Source organism: Aedes albopictus, chromosome 2 (assembly GCF_035046485.1).
Source record: "Aedes albopictus strain Foshan chromosome 2, AalbF5, whole genome shotgun sequence".
In the NCBI taxonomy this organism is placed as follows: Eukaryota; Metazoa; Arthropoda; class Insecta; order Diptera; family Culicidae; genus Aedes; species Aedes albopictus.
The window spans coordinates 127,936,344-127,958,090 of NC_085137.1; the positions used below are offsets into that span (position 1 = coordinate 127,936,344).

General features: G+C 38.3%; 1 protein-coding gene and 1 long non-coding RNA gene across 2 annotated transcripts in view; both read right to left on the minus strand.

Moving 5' to 3' along the window:
- The window catches only part of LOC134287729 (uncharacterized), a 473,313-nt gene that overhangs the window by 398,100 nt on the left and 53,466 nt on the right, over positions 1-21,747 (minus strand). The window lies entirely within an intron of this gene.
- On the minus strand, positions 91-16,211 carry LOC109417730 (uncharacterized). Its single transcript, XM_029853302.2, has 4 exons — positions 15,871-16,211; positions 842-1,144; positions 504-614; positions 91-261 (listed from the first exon to the last, which is right to left on the minus strand). The coding sequence occupies exons 1-4, from the start codon at positions 15,964-15,966 to the stop codon at positions 220-222; spliced, it is 552 nt and encodes a 183-aa protein (XP_029709162.2). The 5' UTR covers positions 15,967-16,211; the 3' UTR covers positions 91-219.

Here is a 21,747-nt window from a genome sequence, read left to right on the forward strand (position 1 = left end):
TAAGAATATCGCACAATGAAAAACTTTCCTCTCGTAATAAATTCCTGCCAATTAAATCGGTGAATTCCCCAACAATCAATACGAGGCGGATTTGCAATGAGGTAACAGTTTGTATTTATTGTTTCTAATTACTTAAACCTGTTTCACTGGAAGCGCAATCGATATACCTATTAAAAATATAACTTGATGAAATCCTCTCCACAGCCATAACTCGTTCGATCACTTTGTGACATCAATGTGCAGTCGGAAGCAACTTTTGCCCTGTAAGAGGTGGGACCAGGGTGAGACAGGAGGAAAAAGACAAACGTTAGGTTAATTTACATTTGAGATCATTATACGACTAGGTACTGAATTGATTAGTTACTGTAAGGCGCGGGTACATTGGAACAACGGAACAAAGTTCTTAGGAATAAGACCTTGTGTCAGCAGTTTTGAATTAATCCCAAAGCTGATCAATGTTACCCCACCTCATGCTGCTCCTAGAATTATAGTAAAGCCCTTACCGTGTCGTGTTGAATATCTGATTCTATTTCAATCGATCCCCGCGCCAGAGGAAGGAACTGCTTGTACTGCTCAATGTTAAGCACTTGCGTTGGATCCGTGCACAGAGTTCCCTGGAATAATACCATAATTAAAATCCTTATTGCATCCATTATCAGGGGCCGTTCATAAACCACGTAGACTTTTTGTGGGGAGGGGGGGGGGGTGTTGGCCAAAGTCTACGGTCCATACAAAATTCAAATATGGACAACGAGGGGGGAGGGGGGTGGTCTGAGATGGTCAAATTTTGGTCTACGTGGTTTATGAACAGCCCCTCACCGCAAATCCTATCGTTACTCACCGCCTCGACGGGACATTTGTTGGGCAGATTCAATGTTCTCATCATCGGTCCTATGGTAGGATCGCGATCTCCGGTAGCAATCTGGTCGCACAGATCCATTCGGCCCTGCACCATTTGGACGCCGTTCTTTTTGATTTTATATTTGATGATGCCGGTACGGAACGATTTGTACGTGACGCAACCTCGGGATTTTATTTCGCAGTTTTTCGTCAGTACTGCGGTGTAGTTTTCCTGAGCTACAATGACGGCATCACTGCCGGCACAGTTCTGCAACTTGCGGACCTTAATCCGGTAGCCGCCGTTCTGTGGGGATAGAAAAGTGCAATTTGTTACCACCAAGCACGTGAGAATCAACGTGGAGGGAGACGCATGGTCTTTAAATAAACAATTACACGCTCGTCTCGATCTGTCTCCTCAAACTTATCTCGAAAATGCTCTACTATTTGTGAAGCCACAACACCACACCACTCTTTTAGGGAAAGTATATTTATTTTAGATTGCTTGTTCAGTTCGGCTTGCTCAAATCCAAAAACGATTGCCACCTTCACGTTGTTTCATGCTCGGGAAACCTGTAAACACAACCAGTGCAGGTTGAACACGTGAACGGCCAAAATAAAGCTATGTATCTGTCCAGTACCGGGAAACGATCGGTTTATATAAGGCTAATCTGGTTTTTGATCTTCACAATGCATCAGTAAGTGAATGTGAAAAGAAACGGGATGCACAAAAATCCAAAATAATTGTTATGACATGACGTCTTTAGAAAGATACCATCAAGGTTGTTGCTCTTCAATTGTATTAATACAAGCACTGACTTTCGGAAGCAAAACATATCGGTTTGGCACTGTGATTGTGCTGCTAATTGGCAGAAGGATATCATTTCACAAATTATGTAACGCTGCTATAGAGTGTAGTGATTCAAAATTCACAAATTTTCACTAGGATTCAACTCCTCCAGGAATTTCTCGTCTTGCAGAGTTCCGATAGTATTTATTTCAGGGCATATTCAAGGAAATTCTTCAGGAATTCCTCCCTTCAGAATTTTTTTTACAGATACAGGGGATACTCAAAATAACTGGGACAGGTAAAATTTTCACTTTTCAAAAAATGTTCAACTCGGTGTAACTTTTCGAAAAGGGCATCAAATATTCTCAAATTTTTACTGTTAGTTCATCAACTAGTTGTGTATCAGTGGACAAAATTTGGAAAAGATCGGGCAATTCTACACAAAGTTATAAAGATTCTAGAAAAAGGTATAATTATCCGATAGCCAACTTTGAGCTGTTATATCTCCGGATTCGATGAACCGAATGCAATGAAATTTTGATCATTTATGACTTATATAATGAACTTTGAAAAACAGTTGACTTGATTTGAAATTATTAATAAGAAAAAAAGTTATAGCAATTTCATTTATTCTATGATTTTTTAGTAAATTTATCTATTTTTCATGTGCATCCCATTATTTTTTCAATTTAATGCCGGCTATTTGGTAGCTTTCCTTTGAAACATAAATATATTCAAGTCAATTAGAGGGAATTTAAATGAACTATAATTACTATCTCGAATTTTGAAACGATGATGAAGTTTTGGATAAATTAGTATTATATCAGAAAAATAATCAATTCGTTATAATTTTCTTTTGTGTAAAGAATTTTAAGTAATGTCAAAAGTTTTTGATAGCTCATTATATAAGTCTTAAATGATCAAAAATTCATTGCATTCGGTTCATTGAATCCGGAGATATAACAGCTCAAAGTTGGCTATCGTATAATTATACCTTTTTCTAGAATCTTTATAACTTTGTGTAGAATGGCCCGATCTTCTCCAAATTTTGTCCACTGATACACAACTAGTTGATGAAATAACAGTAAAAATTTGAGAATATTTGATGCCCTTTTCGAAAAGTTACACCGAGTTGAACATTTTTTGAAAAGTGAAAATTTTACCTGTCCCAGTTATTTTGAGTATCCCCTGTACTTCTCCATGGATGCGAATTCTACCGTGAATTTTATCATAGTTTCCATCATGGATTCCTCCAGCGATTTCACCAAACATTTCTACGGGAGAATATTTTTAGAGGTTCTTGCAGTGATTGTTCCAGTGCTTTTGTCGAAGATTTCTTCAGGAGTTTCTCCAGAGATTCCCAAAGATATTTCACCAGAGAGAGGTCCATTTGAGTATTTCTGTATGTATTCCTTCAGGTATTTCTTCAATTTCTACAGGGATTTCTCCATATATGTCTTCAGAAATTTCGCCACAGATGGCTCCAATAATTCCATCTGGAAATTTTATAAGTGTTTACTCAGATTTTTTTTCCAGGAATTCTTTCTGAAAATTTTACCAGAGATTATTCAAAAATAAATCCAGGAATTCCGGAAAATTTGTATAAAAATTCCTTTAGAAATTCGTACAAGAATTTCTTCAATAATTCGTCCAGAAATTACGGGAGACGTTCTTTCAGAATTGTTTCAGGATTTCATCCAGGAATTTATCCAGGAACTCCTTCAGGAATTCCTCCAAGAATTTCTTTAGGAATAACCTCAGCAAGTTCGTCAGGAATCCCTGCAGGAATTTCTCCGGGACTTCATCTAGGAAATTTTCCAGAATTTCCTCCAAGGGTTCTTCCAGAGATTCTTTTAGAAATGTATTTAAGGAATACTCCAAAAAAAAATCCAAGGATTCACTCAGGAATTCCTCCGGGGATTTCTCCAGAAATTCCTCTACGAAGTCCTCCAGGAATGCCACCAGGAATTTCTCAAGTGATTTCTTCACAATTTTTCCCAGGGCTCTTCCCAAAATTCTTCTGAAGATTCCTCTAAGGAATTCACCCAGGAACTTATCAGGGATTACTCCAGAAATACATCCAGGAAATCCTCCATATACTCTTCTAAAAATTCTTCTAGGGATTTCTTCAGAAACTCCTCCAGAGAAACCTTCAAGGATTCCGCCAGGAATTTGTACAGAACTTCCTCCAGGAGTTACTTAAGCGATTCCTCCAGGAATTTCTACTTCGATTTCTCCAAGCATTCCTCAAGGAAGGCCTTCAGAAGTTCATCCAAAAATTCCTCCAAAGATTCATCGGAAAATTAGATCAAGAATTCCTCAGAATTCTGTTAGGGATTCCTCCAGGAATTCATCCAGGGATTCCTCCAGGAATTTCTTCAGGGATTTCTCCGGGTATACTTTCAGAAATTCCTCCAAGGGTTCATGCTGTAATTTCTTCATGTCCTCCAGACATTCCTGCAGGAATTACTGAAATAATTCGTTCAGGATTTTCTGCAGGCATTCTTCCAGAAATTCCTCTCGTGATCTTTTCAGAAATTTATTCAGGAGTTTAGGAATCCTTCCACCATATTTTGCACGGTTGCACCCAAGAATCTCTCTATAATTACTTGAAGATTTTTTCAAATACTCCAAGGATTTCTAGAAGAATTCCTCCAGCTATTTGTATTTATTAAAGATAATTTTAGAAGAATGCATACAGGAGCCAGGAAATTCTCCAAGAAGTCATCCAAGAATTCTTTCAAAATCACCTCCAGAGAATGTCTTTGAAGTTCATCCACGGATTTGTTCACGGATTTGTCCACGAATTCCTTCAAGAATAGTATACCCCCTGCATCACCTGCAAAGGAATTTCTTCAGAAATTCGTACTACGATTCTTTCATGAATTAATCCTGAGATGTTATTTTTTTTTTTTTTCATGAAACCCTTCAAGAAGTTATACATTATTTTTTTCCAGAACTTATCCAGAAATTCCTCTACGAGTTTTCCAGGGATGTTTTAAGGATGCTCCTGAATTCCTCAAAGTATGCTTTCAGAAGTTTTTCCAAAAAATCCTCCAACGATTCATCTGAGACTGCCATCAAAAATTCCACAGAATTCCGTTAGGGATTGCTGCAGGAATTCATCCAGGAATATCTTAGGGATTCCTCCAGATATTCATGTGATAATTTCTTCAGGGACTCCTCAAGGATATCCTCCAGACATTCCTGCAGGAATATCTCACACAATTCCTTCAGGAATTTCTGCAGGGATTCGTCCAGGAATTCTTCCTGAAATTCTTCTCGAGAGCTTTTCAGAAATTTATTCAGGAGTTCTTTCATTATCTTTCGCAGGGACCCAAGAATCTCTCTAGGATTCCCTGATGATTTTCTTTTAATTACTTCAAGGATTTTTATATGAATTCCTCCAGCGATTTTTATTGAAATTATATAAGATAGTTTCAGAGTAATGCATACAGGAGTACGGAAATTCACCAAGAAGTCATCCAGGTATTCTTTCATTATCACCTCCAAAAAATCTCTTTGAAGTTCATCCACGGATTTGTTCAGGAATCCATCCACGATTTTTCAAGAATAATATACCCCCTGCAGCACCTGCAAAAAGGAATTCCTTCAGAAATTCGTACTGCGATTCATTCAGGAATTAATTCTGAGATGTTTTTGTTTTCAAGGCATTCTTCAAGAAGTTATCCATTGATTCTTTTTCCAGAACTTATCCAGAAATTCCTCTAGGAGTTTTTCCAGGGATGTTATAAGGATGCTCCTGTAGAAAGATTTTCAGGGGCTCTTCCAAAAAAAATGTCAAGATACTCCTGCCCTGTGAAAGCCTCATGATTCCCTCCAAAGATTGTTTTAAGACTTATCCTAGAACTGCTTCAGGAATTTAATTAGGGATATCTTGCAAATTTTGTGCATGGATTTCTCCAGAAATGTATCTTGGAATTTCTTCAAGAAGCTGCCTTATTTTTTTCTGGGATTCCTTCAGGAATCCCTCCAACAGTTTCTTCAAGAGTTTGCTTAGAGATTTTATAGGGAATTCTTACAACAAGAATCATCCAGGGATTCTTTCATGTAACACACATGACAAGCAAGCAAGAAGTTACTGTGGCTTTAATCATATAAGTACTTACATACTAAATGCGCTTTCAGACGTTTCTCCAGGGAATACTTCAGGAATTTAGCTAGGGAAGATTTTTTCGAAATTCTCCCAAGGTTTCCTCTAGGAAATGTACCAGGTATTCCTTCTTGAATTCCTCCAAACATTTTTTTTTCGACTATCATTCCAGCGATTCGTCTAGGAATTCCGTCAGGTGAACTTTGGGAATTTTTCCAAGAAATTCTGTTGGGATTTCTCCAGGGATTCCCTTCAGGAATTCTTACAGGAATACCTCGAAGGTTTCCTCCAATGATAGTTTCAAGACTTTTATGAGAATCTTTCAAGATTTTTTCTAAGGATCTTTCCGGGAATACCTGTAGGGAAATTCAGGTGAGGATGTACTCGGAACAAAACAACTGAAAGTTCATTCTTAGAGAAATAGAGGCCCAGAACATTCCAAGATTGCTAATACGCATAGATAAACTGGATGACTAATTACTGAAAGAACTCCAGTGGAGCGGACCTGGTGTGGTGGTTAAGAACACTTGACTATCACGCCGAGGACCTGGGATCGAATTCCACTCCCGACATACTCACAAAATGTGGGTTCTTCCTTTGGAAGGGAAGTAAAACGTGGGTCCCGAGATGAACTAGTCTAGGGTTAAAAATCTCGTTAATACAGACAAAAAAAAAGAAGAAGAACTCCAGTTTTAACGTGTTGTACAAAATACAATAGCGTCACTGCTGAAGAGTTAAGGACAAACGTCTTGAAATCCCGCTTCAACAGTGCATCAGAACTTCAGACGCACAAATCTCAAGAAGCAAGCTTCAAACAACAGTGCATTTTATTATTCTGTTCTTGCTCACTTGCAATAAGCTTAAAATAAGAAGCTCAGGAACACTGGTTTTATTTACGAAGAGATTCGTGCTTTCGAAATCGTGAGTAGGTGCCAAAGTCGGCCATTGTGACGGCCATTTTGGGATTCTAACAAGTCTGTCCTTAAATCATTTGTGCTGGATAAATGCGACTGGAAATCTGCTACTTCCGAAGATCTGGCTTTCTCAGTCTGTGACTATTCAAAACGGGTGTTTGCCCGGTCTTCGCCCGACGTTTCGGCTCTTTTATTGGGCCTTTTTCAAGGGGATAGCTGTCAACCGTTCCTCGTTACATTGATTATCGCCTGGTTTTAAGGGAGGAGTTTCTTGTACATAATTTTGAACATTGATTTGGTAATTTTGGGACACTGGGACACTATAGAAATTATAATTTCTACTTGTTGTGTTCTAAACGTTTGCAGATAAATTCATTTTCGTGATTATATGACTATTCAACATATAAATATGCAAAACTTATTCTTCGAGCGGTAAACAGGCAAACTATTGAACTAAATCCTCAATTTATAACAATTTTGTATATAATTTATCATTAGGGAAGCTTCATGTTTCAGAGTAAATATCTAATTATCATTTTTTTCCTATCCTGGCCGATCGTAAGACCTGGCCAGGTGTCGAACAAAGAGATCGTTCAATGAAAAGTTTGTCAATTCCCGGTCATTTTTTCTGGTGCATCAAACGTCTCTATCAACATCTACCCCAGGATGTGTACGGTCTAGAGTGTGGTTCAATGCTTTATCGTTGTCTGTCCGCGTCTTGATATTGATTGACACTACAGTGATAGTGATGGGGTCTAAGGGGATTCCAGGGAAGTGTTAGAGGGTGTCAGAGGTGTTTCAGGGGGTTTCTCGGGTTATCGGGAGAGCTCAGGGGCATTCAAGGCGATCTCAACGTCGTCTGAAGGAGGCTCATGGAGTTCCAGGGGGCTCCAGGGTGCCTCAGGGGCGCTTCAAGGACTTTTCAGGGGGAGTTCAAGGGGGACCCGGAGAGTTCCATGTAGTATCAGGGGTGATTCTGTGTTCTAGTGGATCTCATGGACATTTTGGAAGGAGTCAAAGGCATTTTAGAGGACCGCAGGGGGATTCCAGGGAGTATTAGGGGTGATTCAGGAGGTGTCAGGGGCCTTTGGGGGGGGGGGTCTCAGGAGCATTTCAGGAGTGTTTCAGTTCGAACCTGGAGGTTTTAGGGATACTACAGGGTTCTCAGAGAATACTTGGAGATATCAGTGGCGTTTCAGGGAATCCCAGGGAATTTTTTAGGGGTTCTATGAGTCTTAGCAGCTTTTCATGGCACCCGTGCGGGCATTTCAGATGTTCCCAGAGGAACTAAGGAGAGTTACAGTAGATCTCTGGGACGTTCCAAGGGGTCTCACGGAGTATATGGAGAGTTCCAGGATGCGCTTCATACTATTTATGCGCTCCTCAAACCACTTTGAAATATTCCTGAACGCCTTTTAGAGGAAACCTAAAAAAATGGAGAAAACCCGTGGTAAATCCCCGATGAAATATCCGGAAATATCCCTAAAGGAATCCCGGGAAGAATCCCTAAACGGATTCCTTGAGCAATCTTTGCTGGAATGCCGGAAAATATTCCTGAAAGAAAAAAAAATCTTTGCATTAATCACAGCGGAATGGATCAATCAAGGAATTTCTGATGGAATCCAGGAATGAACAAATGAAGAAAACCCGGAAGAAATGCCTGAAGGAAAAAAGTCCCGGGAGGGATCCCTGACGGAATACCCTCGATAATTCATTGAAGGAATCTCGAGTAAATCCTTAAAGGATTCCAGGGATGAATCAATGAAGGAATTTCTGATGGAAAGCTGGAAAATTTGGGTATACTTCCAAGCATTCCATCAAGGAATCCCGGAAGAATTCCGTGAAGGTATCTTGAAAGGAATAGGAATCTCGGAAAGAATCTCGGGAGAGAACAATGGGGGAAACATGCCGCGAAATCCCTGGAGAAATCTTCAAATAAGCATAATCAGTTTTGCTTATCCTTTGACAGATACGCGTATTTCGACTACCTCGTGTAATCTTCCTTAGTGTCAGTTATCCAGTGGAATGAATTCCTAAAGAACTTTCTCAAAAGAATCCAGGATGAAATCAATAGAACAATTTCGGGACTGATGAAATGTCGGAAAATATCCCTGAAGGAATCCTAGCAAAAATATCTAAAGGGATCTCGGGATAAATCAATGGAGGAATTCTATAAGAAATTCCTAATAAAATCCCGACAAGGACCCCTCAAGAGATCCTGGAAAATTCCGGAAGAAATCCCTAAAATGGCGCCAGGAGTTATCAATTAAGAAAGTCAAAATTCTGAGTAATGAGAAGAAAAAAATAAAGAGTTGTAAGGACTGTTCAATTTATAAAACGGACAACTTGCTTGTGCGATATCTTTTTTATTTTTCAATAAAACTATTATCAGTTTTTTGCATAACTTTCTATAGTTATTCTCAAATGTAGGAAAAATATAACATTAACCAAATTGTTCTTTATTGTGTAACTAAAGCGGTTTTCGTAAAACATCAATAAAAACCCATTTCTCAAAATTCGACATAACTTTCCACATACTTAACATGCACATTTTCATGAAGTTTTTAATGTATTGGAATCTTATACTATTCTACTAAAGGTAAAGCTCAATAGTTGGTCAATAATGATGCACCAAGCAGTCTCCAGCATGATATAGTAAGATGCCTTGTTTTCATAGAATTTATTAAAAAATGTTCATTTAAGTCCTGTGTTGCAATAGCATCACGGATTCGGCTAAAAATTTGTCCAGAGTAGTAGAATATTGCTCTCTGAATGATACAGAAGAGAAATTTACTTTTAATTGCATTTTTCATCCAAAATATAATCCATAAAGATGGCCATATTAAAAAGTTTCATATTTTTTGCTCCACTGATACAGATTTTCGACTCTAGCGAATCTTGTTATTATTTATTTTCAACAAAGTTGGTCCTATGTTATTGTACACCTTATTTAATAATAAGCGGATGCAAAGTTTTTATTTCCTACATCATTCTTTTGCATAATTTGCATTTGGTTGCATTGTTATTTGGAAGCACCATCAAAGAACGAAACTGTTTTGATAACTGTGTCTGTAATGGCGCACAGTCACCAAACCAACAATGTTATTAAGAAGCAGTTTTCTGCATTTAAAACCACATTATTCCCACTTTCGACTGAATGCATAAAAAAAATGATTATTTAATATTTTCATGCCCTTTTTGCTTTACAATTGAATTTTATTCAAAAAATCGAATCTCACTTGAGACTTTAATATCTCAACACTTAATTTTCCAATTGAGTTTAAATTTTGTCAGAATGTTTATTACTCATGCTACTGCATCATGGCACATACTTTTCTGGTATTAAAAACAATATACCATATTTGAACAGTAATTTTATATATATTTTCAATTTTCAGAAATCGAAAAATTCGCCTTATTTTACACCTGACCGATTTTCTTTAAAATAAAACTATTTTTATTCGATTCAAAAATGATTACTATAATGAAAGATGATGTACTGAACAACGAATCAAGGGTGGTTAAATTTGAACTACGCGTCTTCTTTTTATAGCCTTGTAAAGTTGTCCGTTTTATAAATTGAACAGTCCTTAGTTATATTTAACGTGGTTTTAGATAAACTTTAAGTTTAGTAAAACTTAGTTTTGAACAGATCCAGGCAAAAAGATTGAAAATCGGTTGAAAATTGAGAAATCATGACAATTAAAGTACATAAAAGTGGATTGTTATTGCTCAATAATCTAACTAAGATTTGATTCAATTGTACCACCTTTATATCGTAATATTTTCGTCTCCAAGGGTTCCATTTTTATGTGTTTTGAATCTTGAAGAACTCGCGAATTTCAATTTTAACCAATTTTTGAAACATTATCCGCTCTCTACTATGTAGGCGCCCTCAAAATGGTATCTGATCATTTCGACATTTGGACGAACGGCAATTGGCCACATATCATGGCGTCGTTGAATATCCCACCTTAAGTACAGTTACCAGCGGTGCTAATGTCTATGATATACAGGTACTGCCCAAGGACCAATCCAATTTGCTGATTGCCAATTCATCTCCTAGTCATCAATAAAAATCCTATAAGGCAAAACTGGACGCATTTCCTCATTTTTGGATTATCAATTTTTCATTAAATAACGAAGCAATATTTTCAAAATCGGCTTTCGTACACTTGTAGAGTATGTATCAAGGTATCACCTGATTTTATTTTCCTGGTGGAAAATGCTTTTCATTTTTGTAAAAACAATTTTTTCAACAAAGTTTCGAAAAAATGGTTTTTGCAAAAATGGAAAACATTTTCCACCATGATTTTTTTTTACCTGTATCATCGAGATTTTTAGCCCTAGGCTGGTGAAAAAAATCCGAAGATACCTTCATCCATACTCTACATGTGTACGAAGCCCGGTTTTGAATATATTGCTTCGTTTGTGTAATAAAAAACCATAAAGAGAGGAAATGCTTCCAGTTTCGCCTTAATCATACACTCTTGACGTCACATATGTATTGTAAAATGTAAAAATGTTCCAATGCCCTAGAAATATTTATTGAATATTTGTCCTTCTTCCAACCATTGGCTATTCTTTCTAGTTTGATCCGGAACTTAAGGTGACTTGGTGCATCACAGAATTTTCATAGGAATCATTGACTTTTTAATTTTCAATGATTGTTTGCCTCGCGTTTTTGAAGTGATAAAAAACGGGCAATTCTGCAGTTACGCAGTAGAAAAAGTATCATCACACTCACCACGAGTGAGCATATGGGATGATACATTTTCATCCAAATTTGCGCTTTGGTAACTGAGTTTTATCACTTTGAAATTTCGAGCGAGATTTCAATGATGCTGATGACGCACTACGCGTCGTTAAATGCAAAGTTGCACTGTCTTAAAAAATTTTGCTTTGTTTCTTTACTTCAAATGCTCTGTAGTAGAGTCAGTGCCGGATTAAGGGGGGGTGGCCCTCCGGCCCCGGGCCCCATCATTTTAGGGGCCCCACAAAATTTCACGGCACGGAAAAATGTGAAGTGAAAAAAAATAGTAGTGCAAGAATCTCTCTTATTTGATTTTTGCCTTAAGAACTTCAAATGACTGTCTACTGACAAGATGAGGGCCCATATAGCCGAGGCGGTAAACGCACGGGTATTCAGCATGACCATGCTGAGGGTGACGGGTTCGATTCCCGGTCGGTCCAGGATCTTTTCGTAAAGGAAATTCCCTTGACTTCCTTGGGCATAGAGTATCTTCGTGCCTGCCACACGATATACACATGCAAAATGGCCATTGGCAGAGGAAGCTCTCAGTTAAAAACTGTGGAAGTGTTCATTGAATACTAAGCTGAGAAGCAGGCTTTGTCCCAGTGAGGACGTTACGCCAAGAAGAGGAGAGAAACTGACAAGATGCACGTGATATGTTGTGATTCTTTTGAAGAATACTGCAACTATTTGTGAAATTTCAAAATTTTGGCTTTAAAACATATTACCATTTATGTTTTTTTTGTGAAACTGCTAAAAAAAAACTACTGGAAATTCTTAGGAAAATCTTCTACTGAATTCTAGACCTCGAAACTCTATAAATTGCAAAATCAAAAAGTTCCTGCTGGATTTGTTTGTTTTTTTCTGTCTAAAGCTTTTGAAAACATTTTGAAGAATTTTTTGTAAAGTTCTTTCAAAAGTGAAAATTTTTTTTTCGAAATTTAGAAGCATGTTTGTCACTCATGAGTTTGATTTTACTTAGACAGCTTGCCACTTACTTAAATCAGAGAACACCAAAACTGAACAATAATGTTAAGAGTAATTCTAGCATGAATCAACAAACATGATCTAGATTATTTTGAAGAGTTTCAGTCCGATTTGTTTTTTGAGCTGAGAGATTTACTAACTGAAATAAGAATGAATTCATGGCGAACTCCTAATAAAATCCATAGATTCCTTGAACAAAAAATCGAAACAAATTTGTGGAGAAATTGGCTAGCAATTTGTCTGGATTCCACGCTAAAGATTATCAAGAAATTTAATAGAAAAATATATTGAAGATTAAGTCAGAAATTCCATCATGAATTTGTAATGGAATCCTTCTAAAATTTCTTCAAAGCTTTCTATTAGAATTTTCACCATGATTTCAGAGTTCTGTGGGAAATTATTTCGGGAGGTTGCCAGTAACTCCCCAGCAGTCGCATTAAAAGGAGTGTTGTTAAGTGTTCATGTTTTATGGTGATCGACCAGCAACTTTTCCAGAGATTAAAGCAGGGATCGGCTAGAAACTCTCTCTGGATTTGGAAAAAGTAACACCATCGATTACGCAACATTTTTCTAGAAATTGTTTGACAATTTCAACAATATAGTCTTCTTGCAGTTTGTCTATGAACTCTGGCATGAATTTCCACTAAATCTGAGCTCTAATGCATGCGATTGCACTCCTGAAAAGCTTTTTACTTTATATAAATTTATTTTACCATTGTTTTTACGCCAGAATTTCAAATCTGTTATGAACAGTGAAGAGAATTCAAAACAAGCAACAAAGAAGGCGCAGCGATTACTCTTTATCCCAACTGGTAACAGATAATGACATGATCTCAAAATTTTTTGTTGCAGACAAAACGGAAGCTGAATTTGTTGCGTACTTTTCAACTCGTGAATAATCAATTATTACCAACCCAAAATCGAAACTTTTTAATGATACATCTTCAGCAGTATGCCGGGGCCCGTGACGTAGTTGGTCACACGTTCGCTTCATATGCGGATGGTCATGGGTTTGATTCCCAGCCCCGGCACTTGCAATTTTTCGTCAGTTGCTTTTCCCCGAGAGCAACTGACACTGACCCTCTTCTGAGCCCCATGGCTCAAACGAACCCTGATACCTGGACATCGGCGAACTGCTACTCATAATGGACCCCCAATCGGACTGGAAAGGATCAACGGCCATCCATCATCATCCTTATGCTCATCATTCTACTAGGTATAAAGTAGAAAAAGTGAAAGCAACAGAAAGGCAACCAGTTCGATGAAGTAGAATAGAATCTAGGCGCTGCATAAAATGTAAGTGCAGCTGTCAATTGAAATTGCTCACGTAGTGCCCCAGGACAATAGAGCTGTAAATTAGGTTAAATGATTAAGAATAAAAAAAAAATCTTCAGCAGCGTTGCAGCGTTTACCGAGTTAAAGTTACCGCTCGAAAATCACAATGCCAGGGCTAAAAATCTCTAAACTAGTGGTGCACGATCTTTATCCTATTCTTTTCAAGTTGGGCCAAACCTATGTATGTTGCGACATTGTCGTTATTGTTGCGCGATGGTTGAATTTTGATTCACTGAAATAAACTTAGGGCATATCAACGTTTTTCCTAGCTCTGCTTATTGTTCTTCAATAAAATTATTCCACAACGATATTTCCATATTTGTAAGAATGATTCCTTTTTTAAGATTTGTTCACGTTATATGGGCAAAAATATATCCTTTATATTAAGGGCCCCCTCAACACTGTGGCCCCGGGCCCCCAAACTTGTAAATCCGGCCCTGAGTAGAGTTCACAAGTATATTTCAATATAGCCTGTTTATATAAATACACTAACAATTGACTGCCATTTCAATTTGAGCACCAAGTCTAAAAAAGGTTCTTCTAGCTCTTTTAGTTAACATTCAAACGAAGCAAATAATAGCAACTTTGTTGATGTTTCTTTAAAAGTTTAAAAAATGGGACTGTAAACTAGATGAAGAAAATTTTAAGTTACACAAAATGATCAAAAAATAAAGCAAAATATAAAAAAAAACTCTCGAATCAAATATTTAATTTCCAAACACAAAGAAAGCTACCTACTGTTTTGATAAGAAAAGAGGAGAGTTGTTAATTGAACCTATCGTTTGTATGTTGTACCGGTGGTGTCACAACGATGTCGATTGTTTAAAGTCATTTTCACTGGAGTATTTGATTGTAATGATGGGCCTTCTGAATACATTTTTTTGTTCCAAATTTCTCAACAATACAGGTGGCAACAAACGTTAAGCAAACGAATGCCTTACATACAGCTTACGGCATTCGTTTTTATGATATGACAAGCTATGTCATCTGAAGGATCGAATAAATAAATAACAAAGTTTAAATTAAATTTGTTCAGAAAAGCTAAGAAACTGTATTGTAGTTCTTATGTTCCGTAGAAAACCTTAAAAAATAAGAAACTTTATGTCAAAAAAAAAGTTCTGCAAATGCCTTTATCGGTTATTCTCAGGTTATGATATGAAGACATTTCTTGGGCAACTTGTTGAGAAAGTAAATAGTATAAAAAAAGATAAAATTTCGTATTTTTTGAATAAAAAACACCTTTTTGCAAATTCAATTTTGGAGTATAAAGTTAACTGTTGGAAAAGTAGATTGTTCTTCAAAATATCATGACAATTGAAAGGAAATACAAAAATGTGGATCGCAATATGCTGTATTCTGGAAGAAGTTGGTAGAAATTATCAAAACAGTTCATTTTATTTTATAAACAAAGTGCATTTATAATTTCTGAACAGTCTATAGGTGGAGTAAAGTTTTCAAGGATTACAATAAAAATTTAGTTTGGTAGACTAAACTGCAACATGAAAATATACAGCTATGTTCATAAAAATAACAGTGGAAGCCAATTACCACACAAAATGATCAACTATGGCATGATGTAGCATTGTTTTCCTATGACCGATTGAGCTCAAAATTTGACAGCAAACTTAAAATATGATCAATTTTGTTAGAGCAAAATTTTGATTTTTTCGGATTAACTGCAAAAAAGTCTAACACAATATCACATAGTACCCTTGATTTGACTATAACAAAACTGATTAAACTTGTAGTTTGCTTTCAAATTTTGCGCTCAATCGGTTATTGGAAAACAAAGATACAGCATGTCCAAGTTGACTGTTTTGTATGAAATTCAAACTTCACTGCTGTTTTTATGAGCATAGCTACATACAAAGAAATCATCAATTTGCCTGACCTGCGGATAATCATATCAAACGTGTACTGTACTAATTGTAATCACAACGCACTCCAATTATTCAAATCAAAGTTCTGTAAATGAGATTTTCCTCTTTTATCATCGGCTTGGCATCTCGTATTGCGGGCTTACAAATTTGTTTTTGTTTCTGCTGAAACACCATGCGTCTCCAAGTACACCACATAATTCACTCATTTTCCTCTTTTCGCCAAAAGCATGGAACCAACATGCAGCCTATCAAATACTCACACAAGCCATTGCCACTCCGATGACCGCCATTAGCAGTAAAATCGTCACCTTCCGCCCATATCCATTTTCTAGTAAACTACTCTGCCTCCGAACCATTTTGCATACACTAGAGAGTGCCAATATATCCACTCACGATCAATCCGATGCCGAGCTTCAATTTCCGCAAAATGACCACTTCTTATCAACGATGAACTTGTTCACACGCCACAGAATTTAACAAAAAAAAAGAGCTCCAATCTTGTCGTTACGGGCTACCGAGCAGCAGCAGCGAGCAGAATCCGTTCAATACCGTACCGCGACCGAACTGTCGAGAGGCGCGCGGAAGATTCCCATTCAGTTCTAAACGGCCACTGCTTTTAAAAACCGCACCTGGAAAGAGTCTCGCCCGCCCGCCATTAGTGATTAGTGTTCTATATAGAGAGGTATATTTTGGGAGGACTAGTAGTTACCCAGTGTTGCTTGCAATTGCATACATGTAAGATAGGGAGAATGGGGGTAAAGTTGACCCCCACATTATTTAAAGATATTTAACTAAGAGTTGCTCTATGAGTTCCAATACAGTTTTCCAGTTTAGAGGGCCGGGACGCAATGAACCTAAAAGTAGTCAAACCACCAGAACCATGGCAAGTTGGCAGAGATAACTAGTGGCGCCGCCCATAAATTACGTAACGCTCTAGGGGCAGGGGGAAGTATCACTGAACGTTACGCTCCATACAAAAATTTTAGGATTTTCATACAAAACGACGCGTTGCGAAATCGATCATGATATTCGATCAAATCTGACTACATGTCAATGGTTGCTCCTCCGTGATTTATCTGAGCTGGTAGCAATTGCACTGAGATCCAAATGAATAAGGGCTGGGACACTGCCCTCATTCTCAAAGTGTAATTTAAGCAGCTCATACATTTTGGATCAATAACGGCGCCGGCCACGTCCTTATAGTCAGTTGGGAAGGGAAAGGAATGTTAGAGTGTGCTGCTTGTTGCTACTAAAGACCGAGATCACCTCTGCATCCCCACAATCAGCACGGACTGGGGTATTTGTTAGACGGAAAGGATGGGAGATCTGGGAGTCACCGTTGGGTCGGTGATGCGATCTATGGATAGTAGGTTATTTATAGTGTTCGTAAGGTGATAGATTGTGTGGTGAAATAAGGTGAATAAGGTCAAGCGGCACAGCACGCTCTGGTTGCATAACTTGTAGGCGTTATATACTGTGCTGTGAGTGGAAATTGGACGGGAGGGAAACGACTTTTTTTTTTCAAATCGTTTCTGGTTCTAGCGATGGCTATGAACATATGAATATACAGTCGAGTCTCTTACTAAACGAATTCCTATTAAACGGACTCCTATTAAACGAACTCCTACTAGACAGGGGTGAGCGTTATAGGAGACTAAGAGCTTATGGGATTTCGGCATTTTGGGGGTGTGGCCTATTATCTCGGGTGTGTTAAGAGTTAACGCAATACTTTCTTCGGCAAAGTTTTAGGGCTTGATAAGATCTACCATTTAGAACTTTGGTTCATATGATTAGTTGGCAATTTGGCCGCTAGAGGGACCATCAACAATTTGATGCTAAATTGCACTACGGGCCATATCAGGTTGTCAAGCAAACGTTACGATATGCGACAGCTCAAGACCCTGATAATTTGGAAGGATAGTGTCTTCGGGAAAGTTGTTGGGTACGCCAATAACTTACTGACGATGAGTTGCGAAGTTCGAAATTCCTCCACTGGGCGGCGCTAGTGAACAAGTAAAATTTCAAAACCTCATATCTCCGAATCCCGATAACTTAGGAAGATGGTGTCTTCGGCAAAGTTGATCAGTATGACATGAAATTACATAAAAATAAACACTTGTTTCGCAATTCTGCCACTAGGCGGCGCTAGTGAACATGCAAATTTTAGAAATCTCATAGCTCAGAATCCTGATAACTTAGAAAGTTGGTGTCTTCGGCAAAGTTGATCAGTATGACATAAACTTACATTAAAATAAACACTTGTTTTGCAGTTCTGCCACTAGGCGGCGTTTACCGGGTTTTTTTTCGTCTTTTTCGATTTTTTTGACGGTTTTTCGACTTGGCAAAACTAGTGTCGCTCCCCCCGATAACTTAGAAAGTTGGTATCTTCGGAAAATTTGATCAGAATGACATGAACTTACATAAAAATAAACACTTGTTTCAAAATTCTGCCACTAGGAGGCGCTAGTAAACTTGCAAATTTTAGAAATCTCAAAGCTCAGAATCCTGATAACTTAGAAAGTTGGTGTCTTTGGAAAAGTTGATCAGAGTGACATAAACTTACATAAAAATAAACACTAGTTTCGCAATTCTGCCACTAGGCGGCGCTAGTGAACATGCAAAGCCAAAAAACCGCCAAAAAAGTCGAAAAAGACGAAAAAACCCGGTAAACGCCGCCTAGTGGCAGAATTGCGAAACAAATGTTTATTTTTATGTAAGTTTATGTCATACTGATCAACTTTGCCGAAAACACCAACTTCCTAAGTTATCAGAATTCTGAGCTATGAGATTTCTAAAAATTGCAAGTTCACTAGCGCCTCCTAGTGGCAGAATTTTGAAACAAGTGTTTATTTTTATGTAAGTTTATGTCATACTGATCAACTTTTCCGAAGACACCAACTTTCTAAGTTATCAGGATTCTGAGCTATGAGATTTCTAAAATTTGCATGTTCATTAGCGCCACCTGGTGGCAGAATTGCGAAACAAGTGTTTATTTTTATGTAATTTCATGTCATACTGATCAACTTTGCCGAAGACACCATCTTCCTAAGTCATCGGGATTCTGAGATATGAGGTTTTAAAATTTTACATGCTCACTAGCGCCGCCCAGTGGAGGAATTTCGAACTTCGCAACTCATCGTCAGTAAGTTATTGGCGTACCCAACAACTTTCCCGAAGACACTATCCTTCCAAATTATCAGGGTCTTGAGCTGTCGCATATCGTAACGTTTGCTTGACAACCTGATATGGTTCCCGTAGTGCAATTTAGCATCAAATTGTTGATGGTCCCTCTAGCGGCCAAATTGCCAACTAATCATATGAACCAAAGTTCTAAATGGTAGATCTTATCAAGCCCTAAAACTTTGCCGAAGAAAGTATTGCGTTAACTCTTAACACACCCGAGATAATAGGCCACACCCCCAAAATGCCGAAATCCCATAAGCTCTTAGTCTCCTATTAAGCGGATTCCTATTGCGCCCCCCGACCAGTGATCTTATAAGAGTCTCGACTGTACATGAGTTGTATATGTAGAGAAGAGAGAGAGAAAGTGGATAGAAAGATACAAAGTAGAATGAAAGGGACGGGCCAGGGATTGAACCCATGACCTTCTGCATACGAATCAGAAGCGGTAGCCACTAGACAACCAAGCCCGTCCCAAAACGACGCGTTGCGAAAATATCGATTTTAGCGTTACGTAATAAATTAATGGAAAGGGTGGATGACTTTGTCAGTCTTCGAATCAAGAACGATTTTTATCTACATTCCCTACATTTCGGCCTAGGGATTTAGCCTTTTTCAAGGGTCGTAGTGTCTACCGTCTATTGCTTTTCATGTATTTATACGTGTTGTTTTTTTTTTAGATTTTTTATTTTGTATTATTCACTGTGCACTGGTAACGACTGTTTTGAAATAATTATTTCAAATCACGAAATTCATTTTATTCCACTACCCCCTAAGAACAGTAGTGATGCTGAACAGGTCGTTTTCGCTCCGCGCCTGTTTTCACGCTGTGACGCGGCTACTAATTGTGGAGTCTATTGGCTCGCTTGTTGTGTTGTTGTTAGTAATCCCCTGACGCGCGCATCATCACCCAGGCTAACTGGGCCTGGACTACTAGTACAAGCTGTGGCTTTTCAACCGGAGCGCCCACTTATCCGTATGCGAATCATATCCGAACGACAGGCACCCGCCCGTTTGGATTTTCTCTCTCTCACACTAGTCACACTCTGACTGATTGAGGGTGCCATCAGGAGTGCCATTGCATTGTTTTATCAAATTACTCCGGGTTGCGGCGGGGTCTCCGTCTGTTAACGATAGCCCGCCCCGGATGAGTGGAATCTGCCGAGATTAGCATTCATAGGATGAACGGGATTTTGCAAGGTGGAAAAATTGAGAGGAATATGTTTAAAGGAAACTGGTTACGGGAGTTGCACTAGAAGTTCAGCTCTTGTTGATAAACTCAGTGTCGCAATTAACCCCATAAATTAGATTAACATGCCCTATTGAAGAAGCGCAAATATTTAACCTTTATAAATACTTATTTTTTCTCTCAGTGAGAATTCGCACCACAGACAAGAGAATGTTTCTGCACCAACTCACTATCACCATGAAATGCACTTCTACGCGGTGATCAGCAGTATCTAAAGAGTGGATTATATAAGAATAACGAAACTCAGACCTTCATTACACACAACAGGTCATGATCAACAACTTTGCCAAAGTCGTGATGATTATTAACTAAATAATCAGTCCTAATTAAGAGCGTGAAATTCGGTATCTAATCCAATCTGCAGTGTAAGCAAAACAATGATTGCAAATACAAGGTAGTGCACTGTCATGATTGGTATAAAAATCGCACTTTTTCCTCCTTCAAACCAACCCGCTTGTAAGGTATATCTTAAGCAATGACTCAACTATCTAAATCAACCTCGATCTGCACAACACAATTGCGTTCTTCAACTTGCATTGAACCAAGGTTATGTAATAATCTTCACAGTTTGTTTTTTTTTTAATTAATGTCTAATATTGGATTTCAGACACCGTAAGTGTTCAGGAGTGAAAGTAAGTAATATTGGATTGTTTCTTTTCTCGATAGTAATGATTCAGAAAAAAGTGCAGATCGGAATTTTAGTTACACCCTTTTTTTGAATGCGCACAATTAGGATTGGTATTGAGTAAGTCGCACAAATTTGTTGGTGGTAGATTCCTGGACTGCCTGGTAGGAGACCGGTAGGAGAACTGCGGGCATAACGCCTCCCGGAGGCAAAACGCCTTCACGCGATTTCATCATATTGTGGAGGTTTTCCTTAGATCCAAGCAAACTAGAACTAAAACTGAGCAGGTCAAGCCCAAGAACGGCCGCTATTGTCGAAAGAGAAGCGAGAAAAACGACGATTTTCCTCATTTGGAAAGATTTCCCAATGTGCAGCGCACAGAAATTAAGAAATTGCGCGCTGGTTATATACAGGGATATATATACAGATTTCCTGTATTATACAGATTGCTGTTGGAAATCGACTGAAATCTTGACTCTATAGATTAACGGCAACGCAGTCCGCAGTCTTAGGGTTCAAAAAACGAGTTTTATTATTCACCCGACGTTTCGACACGGGGAAAATGTCTTCCTCAGGGGGAAGACACTATCCCCGTGTCGAAACGTCGGGTGAATAATAAAACTCGTTTTTTGAACCCTAAGACTGCGTAGCCGTTAATCTATACAGTTAGGATTATACAGATTTTTAAGCATCCGTAGAGCTCAATGGAGCCCCTTGGTATTTCGCAACAAGTCAGAGCGGGAAATGCCAGCGGGCGTTTTGCCTCACTCAAAAAGGCGTTTTGCCTCTTACAGTTTTCCGGCACCTAAAAAGTAACACTTTTTTGAATTGCTTTTCAAATGCGAAATTATGTGAGTAAGCGGGCCAAAAGCTTAAGTCTCTTAAGTAAGGGAGTAAACTGCTCTCAAAGGTAGAATACGGCTTTAAAATAAGCATCATTTGAGGTTTATGACCACATATGCTTAGCCAGGGCATTATGCCCCTCTTTCCCCTACAAGATATTCTACAGAAGATGATTTGATTTTCGTTACGACTGTTGGTGTTTGAACCAGCAGAGGGTTTCCGGCGTTGTTGGCAGCCTTC

Bases quoted from the DNA above. Each gene is read 5' to 3' on its own strand.
- LOC109417730 (XM_029853302.2), bottom strand. From the start codon at position 15,966: ATGGTTCGGAGGCAGAGTAGTTTACTAGAAAATGGATATGGGCGGAAG. The intron at 1,145-15,870 runs GTGAGTATTTGA...CTATCCCCACAG, and splicing joins TCGGAGTGGCAATGGCTTGT to AACGGCGGCTACCGGATTAA. The intron at 262-503 runs GTAAGGGCTTTA...CACCTCTTACAG, and splicing joins CAGATATTCAACACGACACG to GGCAAAAGTTGCTTCCGACT.